The following is a 23,464-nucleotide window of genomic DNA, read 5'->3' on the forward strand; positions in this document are numbered from 1 at the left end:
GCTTTAAAATCTTGACTTGTTTATTTTTTCCACTATGGTCAGTCATATAACCTAGTGTACCTGTGTATGCATTTTTCTTTTCTTGCCCTTTCACTAAAATGAGCAAGATATAGACTCCTTCTGGGCCAATGCATGTATACTCTTCCTTCAGTATCATCAGGGAATTTGTTCTGAGACCTCTGTACATACCAAAATATGAGGATGCTTAAATTTCTTACAGAAGGGGCTATTTGTATATTACCTGTGCACATCCTCCTATATATTTTAAATAGTCTGTAAATTACTTAGAATACCTAATACAATGTGATGCTATGTAGATAGTTGTTTTAACTTTACTGACTGGAGAATAATGACAAAAATATAATTTTTTCAGTTTAGACACAATTAAAAGTTGTTTCAATATATTCAACCATGGTTGTTTGAATCTGTGGATGAAGAACCCATTAATATACAGGGATGATTGTACCTATAAATCTCTATAAGTGGCTGCATCACAGTCCATTTAGTTTCTCAGTTATTCTTTGATAAGTAGATCTTTAGATTGTTTTCCTCTTTTAGTTGTTTATTTTTTTCTTTTTTTGGTCACTGAAACAATACTTCCATATCTTCCAAGCTTTGCCTTTAGACTGGGCCACTTACTACCCCTTCTTGATGTAGTCATCTATACCTCCTTCTTCCTTCTAAAGCCTTAAATAGCTGAATACCAGAATAATAGGCTTCCTGTTACTCTAGAGATGAATGATTTCAGTGTCTTTCCAATACTCTGGTCTTCACTTCCTTGACAGCCTGCCTTTAAGTGATTTTGTATTCCATTTTGCATTTGTTACCCCCTTCTTCCTGATCATAACCTGGATCTCCACAGGAACCCAACTCTCGTTCTCTGTAATCGGAATTTAAAGGATTGGTCTCAGACTGTCACCTCTTATGGTTCTAATGTGACCCAGGATCTAAGTTTATTGATTCTGTCTTTTGATAAACTGTCTCCTCAGGCTGATGAGTGTGCTTGCTTGCCTTCCTTAACTTAATTCCCTGATGAATCATTATAATCACATTATTAGAAACAATCTCAGTTCCCTTTGTCCTCTCTCTCCTTTCCATTTGTTCCTGGGGCCTCTGTGGGCCAAACTGCCCAGTGTGGGCTGCCACACTCTTTTCTGGAGTTAAGGTTGGGTAGGTGGGGTACCTGGAAGATTCCCAAGGCTGGGTCAGTGAAGCTGCTGGGTGCAGCTGCCCTGCTGTTTCATGGGACCCTGTGTGGGTGGATTCTCCAGATAGAGCTATGCATCAGGATCCTGGTTGGGGTTGGCAGGGTGGGGGATGTACTGTGCCCTTTATCCAGGGCAATGCAGTGCTGTAGTAACTAGGAGGCTTGTAAAGATTGCAGGCTTTTCCAACAGCAAATGCCTTAGGTATTTGTGGTGTGTGGGGGAATTCCCCACTTGGTCAAGTTCTTGGTTCAGGGTTGATCTCCACAGACAGGATGGTAGCTGCTTTGTGCTTAACTTCCTTCTTTATGAGGCTGTTTTGTGTTTCTGTGCTTTACAACATCTCTGTCACATCCACATTGCACTCAGGTGCTCTGCCTCAGACATTCCAGTGGAATAGTTCCTGGTTTTTCCTTGTTTTGGTACTTTGCTCTGGAGGGAAGTGTGCCAGACATCTCTGGTTAGCCTTCTTGCTCATGTTCCCTTCCTCACTTTGCACTTGCTTACAAAGTAAAGAAAGCACATTGTCATGTGAGTATTAGCCATCTGCATTTTCTTTCTCTACAGCCCAGTTTTCCTCTTGTTGCTTTTTAAATTTATGGACACTTTTCATATTTTGTCATTGTTACTTTTCCCCCCCAGTCTTGTTTTCCTTTTGATTTTCAAATTGTTTCAACTTACAAAACTGTTAAATCTTTAAAGTTTATGGAGGAGAAGAATTGGTGAGAAAAATTTGAAAAATATGGGTCTTTAAAATTGTAGTTCCCAAGCATTATTATACATAAAACTCACGTGGTTTCTATTTGAAGATACGCATGCCACTAGAGTTTGCATTTTATAGCTGTTGGGGTGGTAAGGAAGAGGCATATTTGAGTAAACCTTATTTCAAATAACCTCTAAGGTAATTCTGATAGTGTAATTGGTTAGTACATGGACCATGTTTGAGAGACACTGTTGTAAATCTATATTCAGAGTAGTAAAATATTAGCAAAGCAGTAGAAAAATAGATCAGAGAGACAGAATAGCTGTTATAAATATCCAAGGGTAAATGAGAAGTTTTTAGTGAAAGTGGTATTTTGGTTAACTGGGAGAAGTTTAGGAGGTTCTTGAGAAAAAAAACCTTCTTTATAGGAAAGTAAAGTCTGTTTAAAAATCTGGATGAAGGGCTGGGGCTGTGGCTAAGTGGTAGAGCCCTTACCTCATGTGTGAGGCACTGGGTTTGATTCTCAGCATCACATATAAATAAATGAATAAAGTATGACCCATCAACAACTAAAAAAATTTTTTTAAAAATCTGGATGAAAAATTATGTAAATACTAGAAAAAATATGAGTCTATTAGCTTAATCTTTGGATAGATAAAACCAGTTAGACTGGCAACCTAGAAAGAAAAGATTGACAGATCTGTTTACTTTTCAGAGTTAATACAAATGTAGAAATATGAAAAATTGCCCTTGACTAGATTTCTAAGTTCTTTACATTTTTCTATAGCCAATAAATAGGGTGCAATTTGCCAAAGATTTATAATTCTACCTAATTTTTCTAAAATAAAAATTCCACCTCCGTCTTACTTCACCTGGGTAGCTGGGATTACAGATGTGTACTGGGCCTGGTTTACATATTGCTTCCTGAACACATGCTGCTTCTGGTACTTGTTCAAGCCCCTTTTTTCCTATCCCTGTCCTCACTTAATTTTCATGATTTTAATAAATTGTTATTTGTGCTTTTTACTGCATTCTTCCTGAAGTGCTATTTATGCTCAGTGATTAATACTTACAAAAGTTTTATATTTTAACCTATGATTTATTTTATATTATGCCTATGATCCATTATTGTTAATTTTTTTATATGGTATAAGGAAGGAGGTCCAACTTTATTCTCTTATGTTGATATTTATTTGTTTTAGTGTCATTTGTTGAAAAGACTGTTCTTTCTCTAAATACTGTCACCCTTTTGAAATCCAGTTGTCCATAATATAAGTGTTTATTTCTGGACTTGAAGATCTGTTCCACTGATCAGTATGTCTGTCCTTTTCCTAATACCCTCATTGTGATGATTACAGTTGCTTTGTGATAAGTTTTGGAATGAAAATATATAGGTCCTTCAAGTTCATTCTTCTTTTTTAATTGTTTTAGCTATATTAGATAATTTGAGATTCCATATGAATTGTATAGGATCAATTTACCAGTTTCTGAAAAAAAAGCTGAAATTTTAATGAGTCTATATATTGATTTGAGGCATATTGCCATTTATTATTATTATTTTTATTATTTATTTTTGTATGCGGTGCTGGTGATCGACCCCAGAGCCTCACACATGCTAGGCAAGTACTCTGCCACTGAGCTACAGCTACAGCCCCAAGGCATATTGCCATTTTAACATTAAATCTTCTAGTCTGTGAACAGGGGATATTTTTCTATTTATTTAGATCTTCTTTAATATCCTTGAACAATGTTTTGTGGTTTTCAGGGTACAAATTTTATAGTTCTTGATATAGTTAAGAGTATTATTATCTAAGTATTATTTAAAAGTATTATTATATAAGTATTATTATTTAAGTATTATTTCTGATATTATAAATTGTTACTTTAATTTCATTTTCTTATTTGTCATTGCTAGTATATAAACATAAATTGACTTTTCTATATTTATCTGATAGTAGAATATAAAAATCAAAATGGAAGCTGGGTGCTGTGGTACACACGAGTAATCCCAGTTACTCTGGAGGCTAAGGCAGAAGAATTGCAAGTTTTAGGTCAGCTTTGGCAACTTGGTGAGATCCTGTCTCAAAATAAAAGATATGAAGGGCTAGGGATATAGTTTAGTGGCAGAATGCCCAGGGTTCAATCCCTAATACCACTCCCCCGCCACCGCCCAGGCCCCACTATACACAGAGGAGATTGTAGAAACTACAATAGGAGAGCAGAAATCCTTTTCTGAGCCAGAGATTTGCTGAAAAGAGGTAGATGACCACACAGATATCATGTTAGAAATTGATTCCACCAGAGGGAGCTATTTTCCCAAACCTAATATCTTGCAAGAATGGAGAAATAACAGAGTTCAGTTTTGCCTCCTGACCTGGCATTTTCAGTGGACTTAAACATTTTTACCACCACTAATTTGCATCAGTTTCCAACTTATCTCAGTCCTGCTTACCTCCCCCAAAGAATGATGCCAAGCTGCATGGATCCACTTATGGTTAAAAAAGACCAAGTTCACTTTCTTTGGTGGATGCTTGTTCTGAGCCTGTGTTTCTTGATTGGCAAATTTGTTTTGTACCAAGTAAAACTATCTTTGCTTTTATTTTAGCATTGTTTATCAGTTCTTAGCTTATGCATCCTTAAAGGTAAAAGGATGTCTCTTATCTCTTGTCAGAACATTTCTGACACCAAATGTATGGATTTTCTACATCAAACACTTCTCCAGTTCTCTGGATACCACTTGGGTACATTTTACTTTAGTTCTGACAACTACCCAGAGTTAGCACATGTTTTGTAGGTTAAGGACTCATTCTGACAAGATTGTCCTTGTCCTTCAGACACTAATTACAAGTAGTGGGTCCCCAGGTCACCCACACTGCTGTCTGATGTGGCTACAAAAATTGGGAGCTAGCCTTCTTGTCAAGTTTGATAATTTGCTGTAATATACTCAAGGAAACACTTTATTTCCAATTGCCAGTTTATTATAAAGAATATAATAAAGGATACAGATGAAGCCACATGACCAAGTACATAGGTTGAAGTCTCGAAGGGTCTCTGGAGTGCAGGGCTTTAGTACATGTGGAACTGCGGTGTGCCACTCTATAGCACATTGTTTAGGATTTTTACAGATTCTGTTACATAATTGATGAAATCATTGGACATTGGTATTAGCTCAATCTCCAGCCCGTCATTATTCCCCATAGGTAAGAGATAGGGTTGAAAGCTCCAGTTCTAGTCATGTAGCTACTAGCAACTAGCCCCTTGTGGTAACTAGCCCCCATCCTCCAACAGTCACTTCATTAATAAAATTTGAGGTAAAGTGTGTGTTATGGAATAATAAAAGACCCTTATCCCTCCCTTATCACTCAGAAACTCCAAGGATTTTAGGACTTCTGTGCCAGGAACCAGGAATAAAGACCAAATATGCACTATCTATATCATTCTTTCATAATAACACAATCTTGTATCCCTACAATCTTGCTGAATCCTGTATTTGAATTGCTTTTTAGTGGATTTCTTATGATTTTATGAATAGTTTTTAAGTTAAATCATGATATTTTAAGTTCAAAATGCAAACTTGCAAAGTTAAATTTCAGAAAACAGAAAGATAAACGAGATTGATAAGTCCTTAGCTAAACTAACCAAAAGAAAAAGAAGACCCAAATTAATGAAATTAGAAATGAAAGAGGAGGGGCTGGGGTTATGGCTCAGTGGTGGAGTGCTAGCCTCGAATGTGCAAGGCCCTGAGTTTGATCCTCAGCACCATATATAAATAAATAAAATAAAGTTATGTGTCCAACTACAACTATAAAATAAATATTAAAAAAATAAATGAAAGAGGAGAAATCACCACAGACATCAGAGAAATCCAGAGGATGATTAGGGACTATTTTGGAAACCTACACTCCACTAGAAGAATTGGATACATTTATAGACGCATGACCTGCCACAGTTGAATCAAGAGGACAGAGAAAGCCTAAACAGCCCAATGACTTGCAGTGAGGTAGAAGCAATAATAAAAGCCTTCCAACAAAGAAAAGTCCAGGACCGATGAATTCTCAGGTGAATTCTACCAGACATTTAAAGAAGAACTAATGCCAGTGCTCCTCAAATAATTCCATTAAATAAAAAGGGATAGGACACTTCCAGATTCATTTTATGAGGCCAGTATCACCCTAATACCCAACTCAGATAAGGATACATCAAGGAAAGAAAACTAAAGACCAGTATGCCTAATGAAAAATCCTTAATAAATAAAAAATCCTTAATAAAATACTAGCAAATTATATTCAATAACATACTAAGAAGATTGTACATCATAACCAAGTAGGTTTTATTCCAAGGTTGCATTGATGGCTTAATATATGCAAGTCAATAAATGTAATTCACCACATAAATAGAATCATGGACAAAAATCACTTAGTCATCTCAGTAGCCTTTGACAAAATTCAGCACCCATTCATGAAAATGCACTGAAGAAATTAGGCATCAAAGGAACTTAACATCATAAAGGCTGTATACAACAAAGTCAGGTCATAGTGAATGGGGGAAAACGGAAAGCATTTGCTTTAAAATCTGGAACAAGAAAAGGATGTCCACTCTCACCACTCTTATTCAATATAGTACTAGAAATTCTAGCCAGAGTAATTAGGCAAAACAAGGAAATAAAGGGATAAATAGAAAAGGAAGAATTTAAATTACTGCGTTTGCAGATGATATAGTTCTATATTTAGAAGGTCAAAAAAAAAAGTTCTACTAGGAGATTGCTATAGCTAACAAATTAAGCAAAATAGCTTAATATACATACAAACCTACAAAAATCAATAGTTTTTTTTATATACCAACAATCTGCTGAGAAAGAAATCAGAAAAATAATCCCACTCAAAATAACCTCAAAAAATCCAAACAGAAATCAAGCAAACCTGGAAATAAATCTAACCAAGGAGGTGAAAGTCCTTTATGATGAAAACCAAAATGCTGAAGAAAAAAATTGAAGATATAATAAGATAGAAAGACCTCCCATGTTTGTAAATGGGAAGAATTAATATAATTAAAGTGACCATATTACAAAAGCAATATACCGATTCAGTGCAGTCCTCATCACAATGCCAATGACATTCTTCACAGAACTGGAAAAAACAGTCCTAAATTAATTTGGAAGAATAAAAGACCCTGAATAGCCAAAGCAGTTCTAAGCCAAAAAAGCAATGCTCAAAGCATCATAATACCTGACTTCAAATTATATACTATGGAGCTATAGTAACATAAAATAGACACATAGATCAAGCTACACAACAGAAGGCAGAGACAAACCCACACACGTAGTCATCTGATCCTTGACAGAGGTGCCCAAAACATACATTGGAGAAAAGACAAACTTTTAAATAAATGACGTTGGGAAAACATGTACAATGATGAGACTAGATCCTTATCTCTTACCTTGCACAAAAATCAACTAAAAAAAATGGATCAAAAACCTAGGAATTAGAGAGAAACTATGCAATTCCTAAAGAAAATGTAGGGTTAGCACTCCCAATATATAGGCACAGGCAACATCTAAAGCTCAGGAAATAATGCCCAGAATTAATAAGTAGGATGACATCAAATTGAAAAGCTTCTATACAACAAAGGAAACAGCTAAGAATGGGAGAAAATATTTGTCAGCTACTCTTCTGACAGGATTGATATCTAGGGCATATAAAGAACTCAAAAAACAAAACAAAATCCCAAACAGACAACCTAAGTAATAAATGGGCAAATGAACTAAACTGATTTGTATTTCTTTCTCAAAGAAGAAATACAAGTGATCAACAAACATAGACAAAAAGTTCAACATCTTTAACAATTAGGGAACTTCAAATCAAAATTACACTGAGATTTCATCTTATTCCAGTTAGAATGGCTGCCGTTAAGAATATAAAAAATATAAATGTTGGAAATGATGTGGAGAAAAAGGAACATTTGTTGGTAGGATAAAATTAGTACATCTACTAAGGAAATGAGTATGTAGGTTCCTCAAAAGACTAGGAATGGAACTACATATGATCCAGCTGTACTAGTCCTCAGTATTTATCCTGAAGAATTAAAGTCATCATACTACAGTGATACATATGTTCCCATGTTTATAGTAGCACAATTCACAACAGCCAAACTATGTAACCAGACTAGGTGCTCATCAATGGATGAATGGATAAAGAAAATGTGGTGTGTAATATAAAATGGAATTTTATTCAGCCACAAAGAAGAATGAAATTAGGTCATTTGCAGGAAAATGGATGGAGCTTGAGAATGTTATTTTAAGTGCAATAAGTCAGAACGTCAAAGGTCATATGTTTTATTCTCATGTGGAAGCTAGAGAGGATAGAGGACAAGAAAGGTGGTGGTGGTGGAATCTCATGAAAGTCAAAGGGAGATCAATAGAGTAGAAGAAAGGGACTAGGGGAAGGGTGGAAGGGAAGGAACGGGGAAATACTGGGGAATAATATTGGCCAAATTTTTGTGTATGTATGAATATGTAACAACAAATCCCCCCATTGGGTATAATTATGATGCACCAATAAAAATACAGAAAATAAATTTCAGAGTACTTAGTTAAATAATATCATTCTCCTGGTTATTAGTGTACATTTTTTTTTTTTTTTTTTGTACTCTGATGTCCTCAAAATAGCAAGACCATTTGTTTTATGTGCCATTTTCCTGAATGGAGACCTTCATTGTCTCTCCATGACCTTTATGGCAATGATCCATATTCTTTGGACTGGTCTTCAAAATATTATACAATATGTTGTCTAAGAAAACAGCCTGGGAGGGTGAACAGAACCTGGGCCCCATTTGGAGTCCTAGCTTCTCCCCAGTTGTACATGAGCAAATTTGGAGGTGTTTCTTATCTTGTAAGAGAATTGGATTTTTAATTTTTAAAGCATAGTTTTCTTTATTTCCTTGAACGTATTCATGCTTTGATCTCTTTTAAATTAAGTCTGACGTCTGGGTCTTCTCAGGGACAACTTCTGCCTGCTTGCTTCCATTTTATATGTGTCATATTTGCTATTTGTTTGCATGCCTCATAATTTTGTGTTGTAAACTGGACATTTTAGATGGTATTGTATAACAACTCTGATTAGTGATCTCCCTTTTCTTCCAGGACTTCTTGCTATTGTGGTGTTTGTTTGCTTAGTGACTTGGTTAAACTAGTTCACTGAGCTTTTTCTTTCTTGCATAGTATACTGATACTGCTCCTCTGAGGGCACATTCTTGGGCCCGCACACAGTCTTCCCTTCTCAAGTGGTGACAGCAGTTTTAGCAGAGTTCACTTTAACTGTCTCTTTCTCTGCTTTCCTTGTTAAGTTTGTAAGTATTCTGTCTCTGTTGGTATCACAACCAGCAGTTATTCTTTACTAATTAATTGTTGGGTAATTAAAAAAAAAATCATTTTGGACAGAGCTCTGGGCCATAAATAGCTCCTTAAAATACATGCCTTTTCATAGGGGTTGTACCAGAGGCTGGTCTTTTGGGTTTTTCAGGAACCTTAGAGGGTTCTTCCTGGTTTTCTGTTAAAAATTTGATTGGCTTATTCTTTTACTTAAATGCTTTCATGTTGCCATCAACCTCGTGTTAATTGCTCACCACCAAAGTCTTTGTAATTTTTGACAGTGCCATCAGACATGAACTACTCCATTTTCTGTTCCACATAAAGTCAATCTTAGAAATTACTAAGGAGTTTTCTGTTCTTGCTGCCTGTGTCTCTGGCCTGTGCAGAACCTTTATGCCATTGATATGGAGGCTGGGGCAGTGGCTTGGTTTTTCTTCTCTGCTTATGAGTGGTATGCTAGGCCATGGATTTAGGTACTGATGTCAGTTTGGAGTTTCTCTACCTGCCTGGAACCTCTGCCTTAAAAGCGAACTAAAATCATTTCGGAAAGCAGTATAGGGATCCTTCAAAAGATTAGGAACAGAACCACCATATTACCCAGCTATTCCACTCCGTGGTATTTATCCTAAAGAACTAAAATCAGCACACTGTTGTAATACATGCATGCCATTGTTTGTAGCAACACAGTCAATGATAGCCAAATTAAGGAACCAGCCTAGGTGTGCATCAGTAGATGAATGGATAAAGAAAATATGGTATATATACACAATGGAGTTTGCTCATCCATAAAGAACAATGAAATTTTTATTTACTGTTAAATGGTTAGAACTGGAGTGCATCATGCTAAGTGAAATAAGCCAGACTCAGAGAGTCAAATATAATTTTTTCATGTGTGGAAGTTAGAAAGTAAGGAACAAAATGGATCTTGTGAAAATAGAAGGGAGATCAGTAGAGTAGAAGAAGGGAACCAAGAAGGAGGGAGGGGGAAGAAGGAGGGGAAGAACTGGGGAATGAAGTTGATCAAACTAAGCTAGGTGCATGTATGAATATACCACAATGCATTTCAATTTTATATATAACTGCATCCATTAAAAATAAATAGAATAGAGGAAGGGGATCAGAGGGAGGGAAGATGGGAGGAAATGGGGTAGTACTAAGGACTGAAATGGACAGAACTATGTTATGTGTATTGATTCATATGTTAAAATGAACCCTACTGGTTATATATATATATATATATATATATATATATCTCCATGATGCACTTAAAAAATAATAATCTGTACTCACCGTTCTTGTCCTGCTGCACCTGGGATAGAACTCTTGTCTTATAAGTGGAGATTGGGTTAAAGAAGGGATTCCTCAGATCTCTTGACTACACTTTGCTAGAATAGAATTTTTGTAACGTGGAGCTGAGGTGAACTCATAGTCCAGAATTTGGATCAGGGCAGACAACGAGTTAGTAGTTTGCTTCAGTTTTTTTCAAGAATGACATTATTCCCCATGTACCACACAATGGTATTTCCTCTGCCTTGGGCACTCTTTATCTCCACATAGGCACATGGAACACTCTTTTCCTTCTGAGTCTCTGTTTAGAGCCAGGGAAGCTTTCCCTAAGTTTCCATACAAATTACCTTTCCAACATTGTCGCCATCATTTTATCTTTCACTTACTTGGGTTTAATTTTTCCTAATGGCATTTAATACCATTGGGCATGTGTACATACACATGTATGCATTTGCTTGTCTACCTCTCCCAGTAAAAGTGTGGGTCTCTTAAGAGCAGGGACTTTGTCTGTTTTGTTCACCATTGTATTACCCATATTTAGAATAGTGTCTTGAGAGCCTGTTTGGAGGTTCTATCAGGGAAGCACAGCTCCTCCTGTACCCTTGATTGAAGAACAGCCCTCCTTCATTGGGGAAGTTTGTCCTCTTCATCCTCTTTGACTGAGCGTGCAGCTTCAGGAGGGACACAGGTGGAGCAGTGAGGAGGGAAGGGATACCCACCTAATCAGCCAGATGAGCTGAATCAACCTGGTGATCAGTAGGGTGACAGATGTTGCAGCTAGAGCAGCTCACATCCTAGAACAGTATCTAACACAGTAAAGTTTCAATAAATTTGATGAATGAAGAGTATAAAATGACCACAATTTATCGCCTTGTTGCTTCATTTTACTGCCTCAGTTGGCAGATATTTAGAAGTACTGTGAAAAATGAATTTTACATGTTTGCCAACTCCAGTACTTGCTAGAGTGAGAATGGTGTTCACAGGGTAAGAGTGCAGGGATTATTTAGTAATGGCTTCTGCTTGAGTCATGAAAGAGAAGAATGTGGCATTTATGCACAATATTTACCATCTTTAATGTAGTGGGATGCTAAAGGACAGGAAATGAGTAAATTTTTGGTCCCCCACCCCTTTCTGGCTTGCTCCCTACTTAACTACTGGGAAGGGTTAGGTTGGAAAGGCCACCAGTTTACAGTGTGATGTGGAAACTTCTCTAATTTCATTGTTACTGAATTTGGTACAAATGAGACTATTAGAAGCTTCAGGATATTGGTAGGGGACAGAATATTAATTCCTGCCTGATTGGGAAAGTTTGTTTGCTTGACTAATATGAAGAACTGTTCGTTAAAGTTATTTTAAAATAATTTCAAACTAATGTATTTTCCTTCCTTCTAGATTTTTGTTGAAACCTGTTAATTCTACTTCTTGAACACTTATGAATAACCACTTGTCTTCAAAATCATCTACCATGAAGCTAAAACAGACTATCAATCCCATTCTTTTGTATTTCATACATTTTATAATATTACTTTATACTATTATAACATATATTCCATTTTATTTTTTATCTGAGTCAAGACAAGAGAAATCAAACCAAATTAAAGCAAAACCTGTAAATTCAAACCCTGAGTCTGCATACAGAGCTATTAATAGTTTAGATGGTTTGGTTTCAGTATTGTACCCTGGATGTGATACACTAGATAAAATTTTTATGTATGCAAAAAACAAATTTAAGGACAAAAGACTCTTGGGAACACGTGAAATATTAAACGAGGAAGATGAAATACAACCAAATGGAAAACTTTTTAAAAAGGTAAGGTAATATTTCATTGCTTTTGACTTCCCTCTGAATACAGTGTACTTTAGAAGTGGTGGCAAGGGACAAGTGACAAGTATAGCCTTCTCCTGCTGGAATTTGCTGATGTTGGAGGAGAAAGGGGACTAGACTATGTTTTCATCTCTCTGAACCTCATAAACCTAATTTATTCTGCAATTTTCAGAAAGATATTTAGAATGCCCCCTGCTCTGGGGCTTTTTTGAATCTGATTATCTCACAGGGCTTAGAATAGAATGTCATGTAGTTTTGGCTATGAAACTGTATTCCCTGGTTTCCAGAAGCACCTGGGTACTTGAGATGCCTCCATGTTTTGGGTGTGGACCTTCTGTTTCTGATTTTCATGTGGGTTGCTGTGGGTACATAATGTCTTAATACTTTGATTATGGCAATTGCATGGTTTAAAAAATATCTTTTTATAACTATAGAGGAACCTGCCATTATTGATTTGAAACAGAACAAGCTGTCCCCAGAGTTAGAGAAACATAGTTATTAAGAGCCTGGAATCCTGCCTGGAATCCCAGTGACCAGGAAGCCAAAGCAAGAGGATTGCAAGTTCCAAGCTGGCCTTGGAAACTCAAGACCCTCTCACAAAATTAAAAACAAAAACAAAACCCCCAAAACGGGCTGGGGATGTAGCATAGTGGTGCCCCTGGGTTCAATTCCCAGGGGGCGGGGGGAAAGCCTGGACTCCAGATGCAGACTGTAGATTTGAATTTTATCTTTGCCTCTTACTGGTCTGTGACTTTGGAAAAGTCAAATTTGCCTCAGTTCTTTTATCTTTAATATGGAGATAATGATCATCACATTTGTTGTTATTTTTTGTGAGCCAAGCTGTTTTGAGATCTTTACATTCATCAACTTTCTAGAGTTTAAATGACCCTAAGAATTAATATTAATGTCTCTTCAGATTATAGCATTGAGGCAGAGATGGGTTAGGTAATTTGACCCTGCTGTATGCATAGATTCCACAAAGCAGGAAGTTTTTGTACTAAAATAAAAAAGGTTAGACAGCGAGACATACTGTTTTTAATCAGCAGTCTTTTCTGTCTGTAGTACAATATTATGAGGCTTTATTCAGTATAGGAAGTTTTTAAGTTTCCTTATGTCAAGAAGATTCACCTATTGTTAGTATTTGCCTCAAACTCTTCAAAAGGTTGTATATAGATTGACTAAAAAAAATGGAATATTTTTCTTGTCTGAAATCAAGTTCATTGGGAAATTGAATTAATTTTTAGGTTTTGTGTGTAATAAATGAAGCAGATATTTTCTTTTGGTCTTCCTGGAGAAGAAAGTGTGCTTGGCCACCAGTTAGCTAAGCCTTGCATTTCTCTTGGCCCTGTGTTGCCTTGTGGCACACAGGAGAGGAGGTGGGTATCTCAGCTGCATGTTAAACATTCTGGGCTTCCCTGGCCCATGGTTTCTCGTTAAACCCATTGTATTGTGGTTGTAACAGCCTTTGTCATGACAGGGTATTAAGTATCCTGACTTCTGTCTATCGTGCCTGCTACCCTGCCACCCTGCCACCGATCAAAACAAAGATAGCTCAGCAGGAGGGTTAGAAGATATACTTTTGATGAAGTATTTTCATTAAAATGATTACCATACTTGAAGGCTTTGGGAGACAACACTTTTAGGGCTTGTTTAAGCTGGGATGTATCTGATATGGTAAAGCAAAGCTATAAATATTGTATACCATACCCTTACAAACCTTATTTCAAAATAATGATTTTATTTTATTTATTTATTTTTTTTGCGATGGTAGGAATCCAACCCAGGGTCTCATGCATGTGAGGCTAGCACTCTACCACTGAGCTATATTCCCATTTGTGAATTTCATAGCTTTGTTTTGCACCAACTGAGAAACAAAGGCACAGAGCAAATTCTGCTATGATTTTGAGGCTTGGTGAGCCTTTTCATGACTATTTGCCCATTCTTCTAAGCTCTATGTTTTATAAAACTATATAGCAAGATAAACATCTTGGCAGGTGTGTGTGTGTATGTGTGTGTGTGTATCACCTGATTCTCACTGTCCCAGTAGCAATAATGTTTTGTTGAAATGAAGAACTGTGGAAGATTGGATTTCAGAGCAACTTTAAAAATGCATGTGAACCTGAATAGAAAAGAGTTGCAAAAAATGAACATATCAGAAATGGAAAAGACCACACGTCTGGTTCAGATATTTTTTGAGCTAAATATCTGAAATACTTTTAATTTTTTTCTTGTGTATTTGTTACATATTAGAGGATTATATAATCATAGTGCTCACAGAAGACTTTACTGACATTCCTTATAAATTGATCCAAAAAGATAATAGAAACACTTATTTCTGTCCTTGTAAATTGACCTCACTTTCTTTTCCTCAGTGCCTTCCTTTGTGTTGCCTCTTCCTCCAGTCATTTTTTTTACCCTTTAATGTGTATGTATGTGATATTTACTTCCCGATTTGTAAGAACTTTAACATCATAATTCATGTAAAAAGTAATGGGTATCTTGGCCAGGATCTGTGGTTTGGTATTATATCTGTCTCTTCTTGGTTTTCCCTTTGAAACTTGTTCTTTTTCTTGCCATTTTATTTATGAAAGGCACATTGGGTATACCAAGTTGCTCAAGCAAGATCTTTTATTTAGAGTGCATAGAAGCTAAATGAAGCTAGATAGACTTTCTTGATAAGTTGTAGATGGACAGAATACTGCCTCACCCATGCCAGGCAAGTGCTCTATCACTGAGCCACAACCCTAACCCCCGGAAAAAGTACAATTTTTGAATAGTTCTTTCCCAAATAGTGAAAGGAAGAAAAGACCTAGTACTTAATAAAAAGGTTTGACTCAGCTGTCTGAAATCTTGATCCTCACTAGACTGTGTCATCCTTCTGAGTCCTGAATGGTTACATATTTGTGTGCTTTTATCTTATAGTATGTTCTCTATGTTGTCACCATTGTATTTTTATAGTTTTCTTTTAAAGTAAGTGACCATGGTCAGAGCATCTAAGACTATAGGTTCCTGAACAAAACTAAATTACTGAGTTGATGTATTCCAGGAAGTTATAGTCAGAATAACATTGATGTTATAAATGTATGTTATACCTTTCATAAAATAGGAATATAGACAAGTGTGAGAGAGGAAAGTGATCTTTGGAGTCATCTTAATCCCCTCCCTAAGTTTTGATGACATAATTGCTCAAAGATTCCCTGACAAGTCATTCAGATAACCATGCTGTGAGGAAAGTTGACCATGTTTACATCATGTATTGGGGCACAGGTAAGAATATTTAAGAAGTGACAGGCAGAGAATGTATGTGATTGTTGATCACAACAGAACTATGGTAGTTAAATGTTCAGATGGGCATGGCTTTTTTTTTTTTTTTTTTTTTTTAAATCAGTCTTAAAAAGTGAGGCAGCCAGCCAGAGGGGAGACAGATAGACTTCCTTGGGCTCAAAATGAAGTTGTACTTAATTATACCATCCATTCCATATTTATCAAATAATTGTTGAGGGCCTCTAACAATAGTGAACAGGTTATGGTGGTTACTCTTCTCTGGATCTTAACATTTGCATGGGAGGAAAAGAGACAATAAGATAACAGAAATGTGATCTTTTGTGAAAAAAATAAAGAGGATTGGTGATCAAGGAAAACCATCCCATCTTAGTATGTTATGATTCAGCTGAGGCCTGAATAACAAGAAAGAACCAACTTTTCAAAGATATGGGTAAAGAAAGTTCTTTGTAGTGGGATAGAGTAGAGTAGTGTCTCAGAGGCACTACTCAGTTGAATGAGGTCTGTCTTTGGGGTGTAGAATTTAAGAAAGCATTTAGATTCTGAGTGCCCTACATACCTGTCTTGCCCTAGCCTAGCTAGTCTGAAGAATAGAGAAGACAAAGTGAATTAATAGGAAGTAGTCAGGGAAGAGGATTTGAGAGGAATACAGAGAGGCATGTCACTTCTAGATCCCCTACTGCTTGTTAGGCCAGGGTAAGGTGTTTGGTTTCTTCTCTAGTGCTGCTGGAAGGGGAAACCTGCAGAATGTTAAACAGGGGAGTGACCTCATTTAAGTGGATTGAAGGGAAAAAGAATGAGGGCAGTTTGACCAATTGGTAGGAGTTCAGGGGAAAGATGGACCAGGATGACAGGGATGGAGGTGGAAAGAAATGACTAGATTCTGAGCATATATTGTAGATTGAGTTGGTAGAACTTATAGGTGGATTTAGAAACGAGTTGTGAAGATAAATGTCATGGAGAGTGTCTCCTAATTTTTGTGTTGAGCAGTTGAGGGGATGGTACAATACTGACAGGAATGACCAAGAGAAAAAACGGGGAGGACAATGAATGAGAATTTTTTTTTTTTCTTTTTCAAAACTTGCTGAGTTTTGTAGGACTGTTAGATAGCCTACTTGAATGTAAAAAAAAATGGGTATCCAAGTTAAGGGTCTGGACTGGAAATGAAAATTCTGAAGACTTTGAAGTAAGCTTTTCAGAATCTGGCTTTTGACAGGAATACTCAGCCATGTGGACTACAGAGTCTAAGTACAGATCAATGTAGGTTATTAAATTTAATGATAGGAAGCTTAGGGAATTTCTGTTTAATTGCTCAGTGAAATATGAGACAGGGTGACCAGATGGATGTATGAAAGGGAGGAAGTAAACAGAAGGTTTCAAAGATATTTCAGAGGGTGAGAAAATGAATATACTAGGGTAGAATAAATAATATGATTGTGAGCTGCAGAGATCTGTGTGCTATATTTAATAAGGTGATTTTTTTTTTCCCCTGCAGCAGTATTTAACAACAAAGGCAGAATAACTTAATGAGTTTTAGTCTAGGATTGGGCTAACCATAGGGACAACAGTACAGAGTTAGGATTAGAAAATTTTCAGAGCAAGTCAGATAAAATTAAGGAGTGAATATTGTTATCTTAATGAAATCTTTATGAGAAATATAATTACTAGAAGACTCAGTGGTTTAAAGAATTCACTTTATATTTAAATCTGCAAAGATTTTTTTTTTTAGTTTTCGGCAGACACATCTTTGTGTGTATGTGGTGCTGAGGATCGAACCCAGGCCACACGCATGCCAGGCGAGCGCACTACCCCTTGAGCCACATCCCCACCCCAAAATCTGCAAAGATTTTAACTTATGTTTTCTATATATAAGGAAACCCTTGAATTAAATTTGATTTGATTTCTTTGCCACATGGTGAAATCACATGAGTTTACATATTTTAATTATGTATCTAATACCTTTTCAGAACACACATATTCTTTGAAATTTAGAAAGCGTGTCATTTAGATTCTGGACTCTTTTGAAAAGTCACTCAGTCTTATGTTTCGGATTATACAATTCTTAATAATTATAATGCAGTTTTTGCGCATTTTGGCCCAATTCTCAACTGTCTTCTCACACCTGCAGAGCTCCTTTTGAAGTCATTAGAGCTCCCTGTGCTGAGCATTTCATAGGGGTGCAAAGCAGGGTGAGAGTTTGGGACCATTACAGTTAAGTAAGTACCATCTTAGGTACAATTACTTTATTCATCAAAATAAAAATTTTATTTATTAAAACTATCTTTAAATAGGACACTAGAGGGCAGCATTTGTCCTTTTTGTCTTCATCCCATCTTGTCTGGAAATTTCTGACTATTTTTTGCATTTTAAAAAATGAATATAGTCAGATGTTTTTGAAGGTGTTTAGATGCACATTACTAAAGCTGTGTTTGGGAGCTAGCATGCTTCTGCAGAGTGGGCTTTTTATTCAGTCTTTACTTGTGAAGGGGAATTTATGGTCTTGTCTAAAGAAAATTCCTAAAGACAAAAATATGTTAACTAGCTTTAAAGGACATTATTTCTAACTCAAACTTCATTATTACCTGCACTCATGCTATAAACACGGATGAAAGGCTGGAATCAAGACTTATTTATTCTGTATATAGCAATTCAAATTGAACAGCCATAAATATTTCTATTACTTTGGGGGAGCAGGACCAATTTCTATTTAAGGGTCATGTTGTATCATTTAGTATTGAAATAAAGATGTTCCTAAGGGAAAGAAAGTCAAATTTTGGCATTAGTAGTACTTAGTACCAGGCCGGACATTAAATTAACAGCTAAATCATTTAAGTAAAGGAAATCTGCAAGTGAATTATTAGTAGATGGCCAAGAAATTGACCTATAAAATTCCATCAAACTGGATATTTTTGAAAACAAAAAGTACTCCCCTATTTTAAAAAAAATTCTGTCACAGTTAAAGATTTAGAATAGGATTTGAGTTGTTCTAGAAGATATCACAAAATAGCTGATTTTTAAAATAGATTTTCACTTGAAACTCAATTTCTAGCTTTTTATTGGGCAAAATGTTTTATGCAGATGTAGTTATTAAATTTGAAACATTCTGACTTCTGTCTGTAAATAATATTTTGATTATATTAAAAGCTATTTGTATCTTTTTTTGATGTTTATTAGGTTATTCTGGGAAATTATAATTGGCTGTCCTATGAAGATGTCTTTGTCCGAGCCTTTAATTTTGGAAATGGCTTACAGATGTTGGGTCAGAAAGCAAAGACCAATATCGCCATCTTCTGTGAGACCAGGGCCGAGTGGATGATTGCTGCACAGGCGTGTTTTATGTATAATTTTCAGCGTAAGTAAGCTTTCTTATTTTCTGAAAGAGTGAACTTTTGTAATTTGGGAGAGGTGATTTTTTTTAAAATTAAAAGGTTAACATTCTTGTATCCAATCAGTGGAGAACTCTTTGTTAGGATTTGGATATTTTGGTCTCTTGGAAAAGGAATCAGTTGTGGAGTAAATTGTACCTGTCAAATGTAGTAAGGGGACTTGAATCTTTGCGGGGGTGGGTGTATGGTGCTGGGAATTGCATCCATGTCTTACATGTGCCAACCAAATGCTCTTACATCTGAGACACATTCCCAGCCCTACTTGGACCTATTAATAGGAGACTTTCTGGGTCTAGGGAACTACATCTGTACCTAGGGCTTATTGCTCTGCTGCCCTCTCTGAGGAGCCCCCGTTGAAGTTACTGGCATCTCATTAATGCCACTTCGGTCAGTAGCAACAGTTGACCTCTAAAACATGTCCATGCTGAAACTGGTGGACTTCAGGGTGCTTAATGGAATGATTGGTAATTTTAATGTTGTTGTTATTTGGACAGCAACTATGATGGGTCAATCTGTGAGATGGTCCTGGAAGCTTAGTTCAGAAATCTTTCATCTTTCAGATGAAACAGAACAAAAACTTTTCACCAGATTTCTTGCTGTAAAATCTTCCAATTTTTCTTTAAATAAGCATTGTCTTTTTGTTTTCACAGGTTTGGATTTGCGTTGTTTATTTTAAGAAGCTTTAAAAGAATTATTTTCGAAGTCATTTTATGTCTCACGTTTTTCAGTTAGGCAGAAAGTAAAAAAAATCCATGTTATTGTAATATCTGTAGGTGAAACAAAATAAAAATTTGATTAATACTTCAAAATAATTTTAGGAAACATAACACCATTTCTCATGGACTTATTTATTTAATAATCTAGTGTTCAGAAAGCTCCTTTGTGACTCACATCCATTTCCAGGGATGCTGTTTGCATTTGGTAGTTCATGAGGTGTTTTGAATATCTGACTTGTGTTTCTTTTCCTTGTAGTTGTTACATTATATGCTACCCTAGGAGGTCCAGCCATTGTTCATGGATTAAATGAAACAGAGGTGACCAATATTATCACTAGTAAAGAGCTCTTACAAACAAAGTTGAAGGTGAGGATTGTAGTTAATTTACTTCAAAATTTTTACTGTGATGAACCTTATTATTGATAACTTAGTTCTTTTTTGATCTTTTTAACATTTTTAATATTTTTGCAAGCTTTTAAAATATCAGATTTTATTCCTTTCCTTTGAAATAGAAAACTTAGATTTCATATATATTCAGATAGACTCGAGTTACAAATTGCTAATAGGCCTATATCTAAATTGAAGAGGCTACAACTTTTTCTTGTATAATACTCCTTTATTTTCTAGTGTATTTTAAATAAATTTGTTATTTTGAAGGGCTATATTTAAAATCAGTAATTCACTGAGTTTAAATCACTGAGTAATGATGATTTCTAGGAGAAATCTGCCCAAAAGGGAGATTCTTAATAAAATAGGAAAAAGCTATCTTTAGTTTCTAGATAGCTTCCTCTAAAAAGAGCAACATCTGGGATATTCTTTTAAAATAAATTTACAAGAGAAATCCCCCTCCTCCTCCTACACCCTCTCCTTATAGCTCCTTCCTGCACCCTTCTCCTTTCTGGCTTTGCCTCTGCAAACTTTATCCTGTATTTACCTGCCCATTTTGTTAGGCAGTAACTTTGTTGATTAGGATTTGACCCAAGAACAGGGTACACACTGTAAATCTAGTACAATGCAGTAGTGAGTTAGACCAGTATTTATTGATCTAAAAACAGATCTTTAGCTAGTGCACGTCTCCCTCTTGCTTTTTTTGAGGCAAGAAATTAATAAGTCACTGAATATAGTAAACTTCTTTTATTGGATCCTGAACTGTTTGAATAAGGAATGTGGTAAATGTGTTTTTCCAGGATATAGTTTCTTTGATCCCACGCCTGCGGCACATCATCACTGTTGATGGGAAGCCACCGACCTGGTCCGAGTTCCCCAAGGGTGTCATCGTGCACACCATGGCTGCAGTGCAGGCTCTTGGAGCAAAGGGCAGCATGGGTATGTCACATTTCCCTCATTCCTTATGTGCAGTCTCCAATCACCATGTTCTCCAGAATTACTCCAAAGATTTGATTCTCAGGTTAGATCAAAAATCACATTTGTCTAGGCATAGTTGGGGAAGGTGGGCTCTTCTAGAAATACTTTTCATCTTGCCTTTGAAAAGAAAAGTTTAAGGAAAGCACCAACATCAACATTAATTTATTGGTATTCTGAAAATAGTACTTAATTGAAATGAATTTTAAAACTTTTTCCCTTACATCATTCATTTTTCTTGTTTCCTTTTTCTGATAGTTTTGGAGAGTTTATAGTTAATTTTATAAAGTGATGCCATGATGCCGTTTGCCCATGTGAATCACTGTTATTAACAGATGGCTAATCCTAGAACTCCTCCTTTTACTTCCTGCTCCAACTGTAACCTTCTAGAGGGGTCAGATATTTTCCTCCAATGATAAGCACAATTAGGAATGGTAAATCTAGAAGTTAGGATTGTCAAATAAGCATTAAAAAAATTAGAGAATTTACAATTGTTTTGAGATGTTGCAAAGTCTCTTGGGATATTTGGACTATTTCCTCTGAAGTTCAGAGATAAGGACCATCATCAGAGTTAGCAAATGTCATCTTAGAAAGGGCAGTGTTTTGATATGGTGGCAGATAATTATGCTGTGAGCCGAAGGAGTGAATGGCAGATGCAGAAGTAGTGACTGGAGAGACAGGTGGTCATTCTCTTGGGAACCTGTTGAAAAGAGTTTTTTTTTCCCTTGAAGTCTGTATGTTAGGAAGTTCTTGAGTGTAACCAAGTGAATTTCACCTCTGTGAAACAGAGAACATTTTTTAGCAAATATCCAGATACCCTATTCTGTTTCTTAGTTGAATTACTAGAATAGCCTTTTGTCTCCTTAATTCCTTTCTACCTTTTCTAAAGTTAGGTAGCCACACGGCAGTATAGTTCTCTTTGTCACAGTTGATGATAGCTATGTTTAAAACATGTTGATTTCTGTTTGAGAAAGAAATCCAAAGTCCTTAGCCTGGCCCTCTGAGGCCTGTGGAGTCCTGGATGTTCCTTCACCATAATTTCTGCCATTCTTCCTCTTGCTCATTCCATTCCATACATATTCCTACCTGAGAGCCTTTGTGCTTGCTTATTTACCTCTACTTGGATTTCTGTCTTCCCAATTCCAGGTTTTCATGGCTCTCTTCCTCACTTTATTCAGGTATTCGCTAAAATAACTCTACAGAGAGGCTTTTTCTGACCTATCCATCTAAATAGCATCTACTGTCATTTTCTCACCTTGTCTTTATTTTCTTTATGGACCTAACCTGTCTGTCCCAATAGAATTTATGTCCTTTATATGTTGGCCACTATATGAGTAATTGTGTTAACAAATAAATGATTATGAAAAAACTTGATGTGGCTGAATTTCTTAAAAGTATGCATTTTTTCTTTTCCTTCAATACAGAAAACAGATCTTATTGCAAACCATTGCCCTCAGATATTGCAGTAATCATGTATACCAGTGGATCCACAGGACTTCCAAAGGGAGTCATGATTTCACACAGTAACATCATTGCTGGTATAACTGGGATGGCGAAAAGGATTCCCAAACTGGGGTATGTCATAGTGAAATAGCACTGAGTAGTTCAGTATTCGTACCTGTTGTTATAATGTTTGTGTCATTTTAGTATATCATTAAAGTATTTCTTCAGTCTATTCATAGTAGGCGTTTCCTTAAGTTTATTAAAACCAGTTACAAAACAGTTACTTGTATGAGGCTTGAAATGTAATTTGTAGGTTTTTTAAAGTGCATATTTTATCTGATTTTATAATTGTAAATCCCCTAGTTTAAATTATTTTAGTCAGTTGGTATGGTTTCCCTACATACGTAGTCATTTTTATATCTAAATACAATTTAGGTGAGCCTTACAAGCATAGTGATTTTTATATCTAAATACAATTTAGGTGAACAGATAATCTAACCCGGAAGTATTTATTAAGTTTCTGTATTTACAGTCTCTGATTTATGTTTTTAAGACTGACTCCAGTGGCATACGGTAGGGTATAATGAAGTGGGAAGAGACTGATGGAGGAAACTGGATGGAAGTTTGAGGGACTGTAAAGGAAACATCCTAGATGATATCAGTATTGTAATGAGTGATCTGGTGCCGTGGATAGATATTTTTGATGCCATTATGTATAGAAATCACACACATACACATGGAGTTACTGTGGGATTGAACTTGGGGATGGAGAGAAATTTTTCTTTTTTATATATATTTATATATACTTCAGGAAAAAATTAAGAGCAACAGTTTTCTTTATAATTTTTGCCTCAGTTGCCCTTCAGATTTTAGTTGTGGGGGCAGTTCT

General features: G+C 36.1%; 1 protein-coding gene across 1 annotated transcript in view; it reads left to right on the top strand.

Annotated features, from left to right (window-relative positions):
• The window catches only part of Acsl3 (acyl-CoA synthetase long chain family member 3), a 47,800-nt gene that overhangs the window by 9,356 nt on the left and 14,980 nt on the right, over positions 1–23,464 (top strand). The window contains exons 3-7 of the mRNA XM_015481455.2: positions 11,954–12,371; positions 18,843–19,020; positions 20,027–20,136; positions 20,958–21,096; positions 22,557–22,707. Coding sequence (XP_015336941.1) covers positions 11,994–12,371; positions 18,843–19,020; positions 20,027–20,136; positions 20,958–21,096; positions 22,557–22,707 — 956 coding nt within the window. The 5' untranslated portion in view covers positions 11,954–11,993. The remainder of the gene's footprint in view (positions 1–11,953; positions 12,372–18,842; positions 19,021–20,026; positions 20,137–20,957; positions 21,097–22,556; positions 22,708–23,464) is intronic.

This window comes from Marmota marmota, unplaced genomic scaffold (assembly GCF_001458135.2).
Source record: "Marmota marmota marmota unplaced genomic scaffold, marMar, whole genome shotgun sequence".
NCBI lineage: Eukaryota > Metazoa > Chordata > Mammalia > Rodentia > Sciuridae > Marmota > Marmota marmota.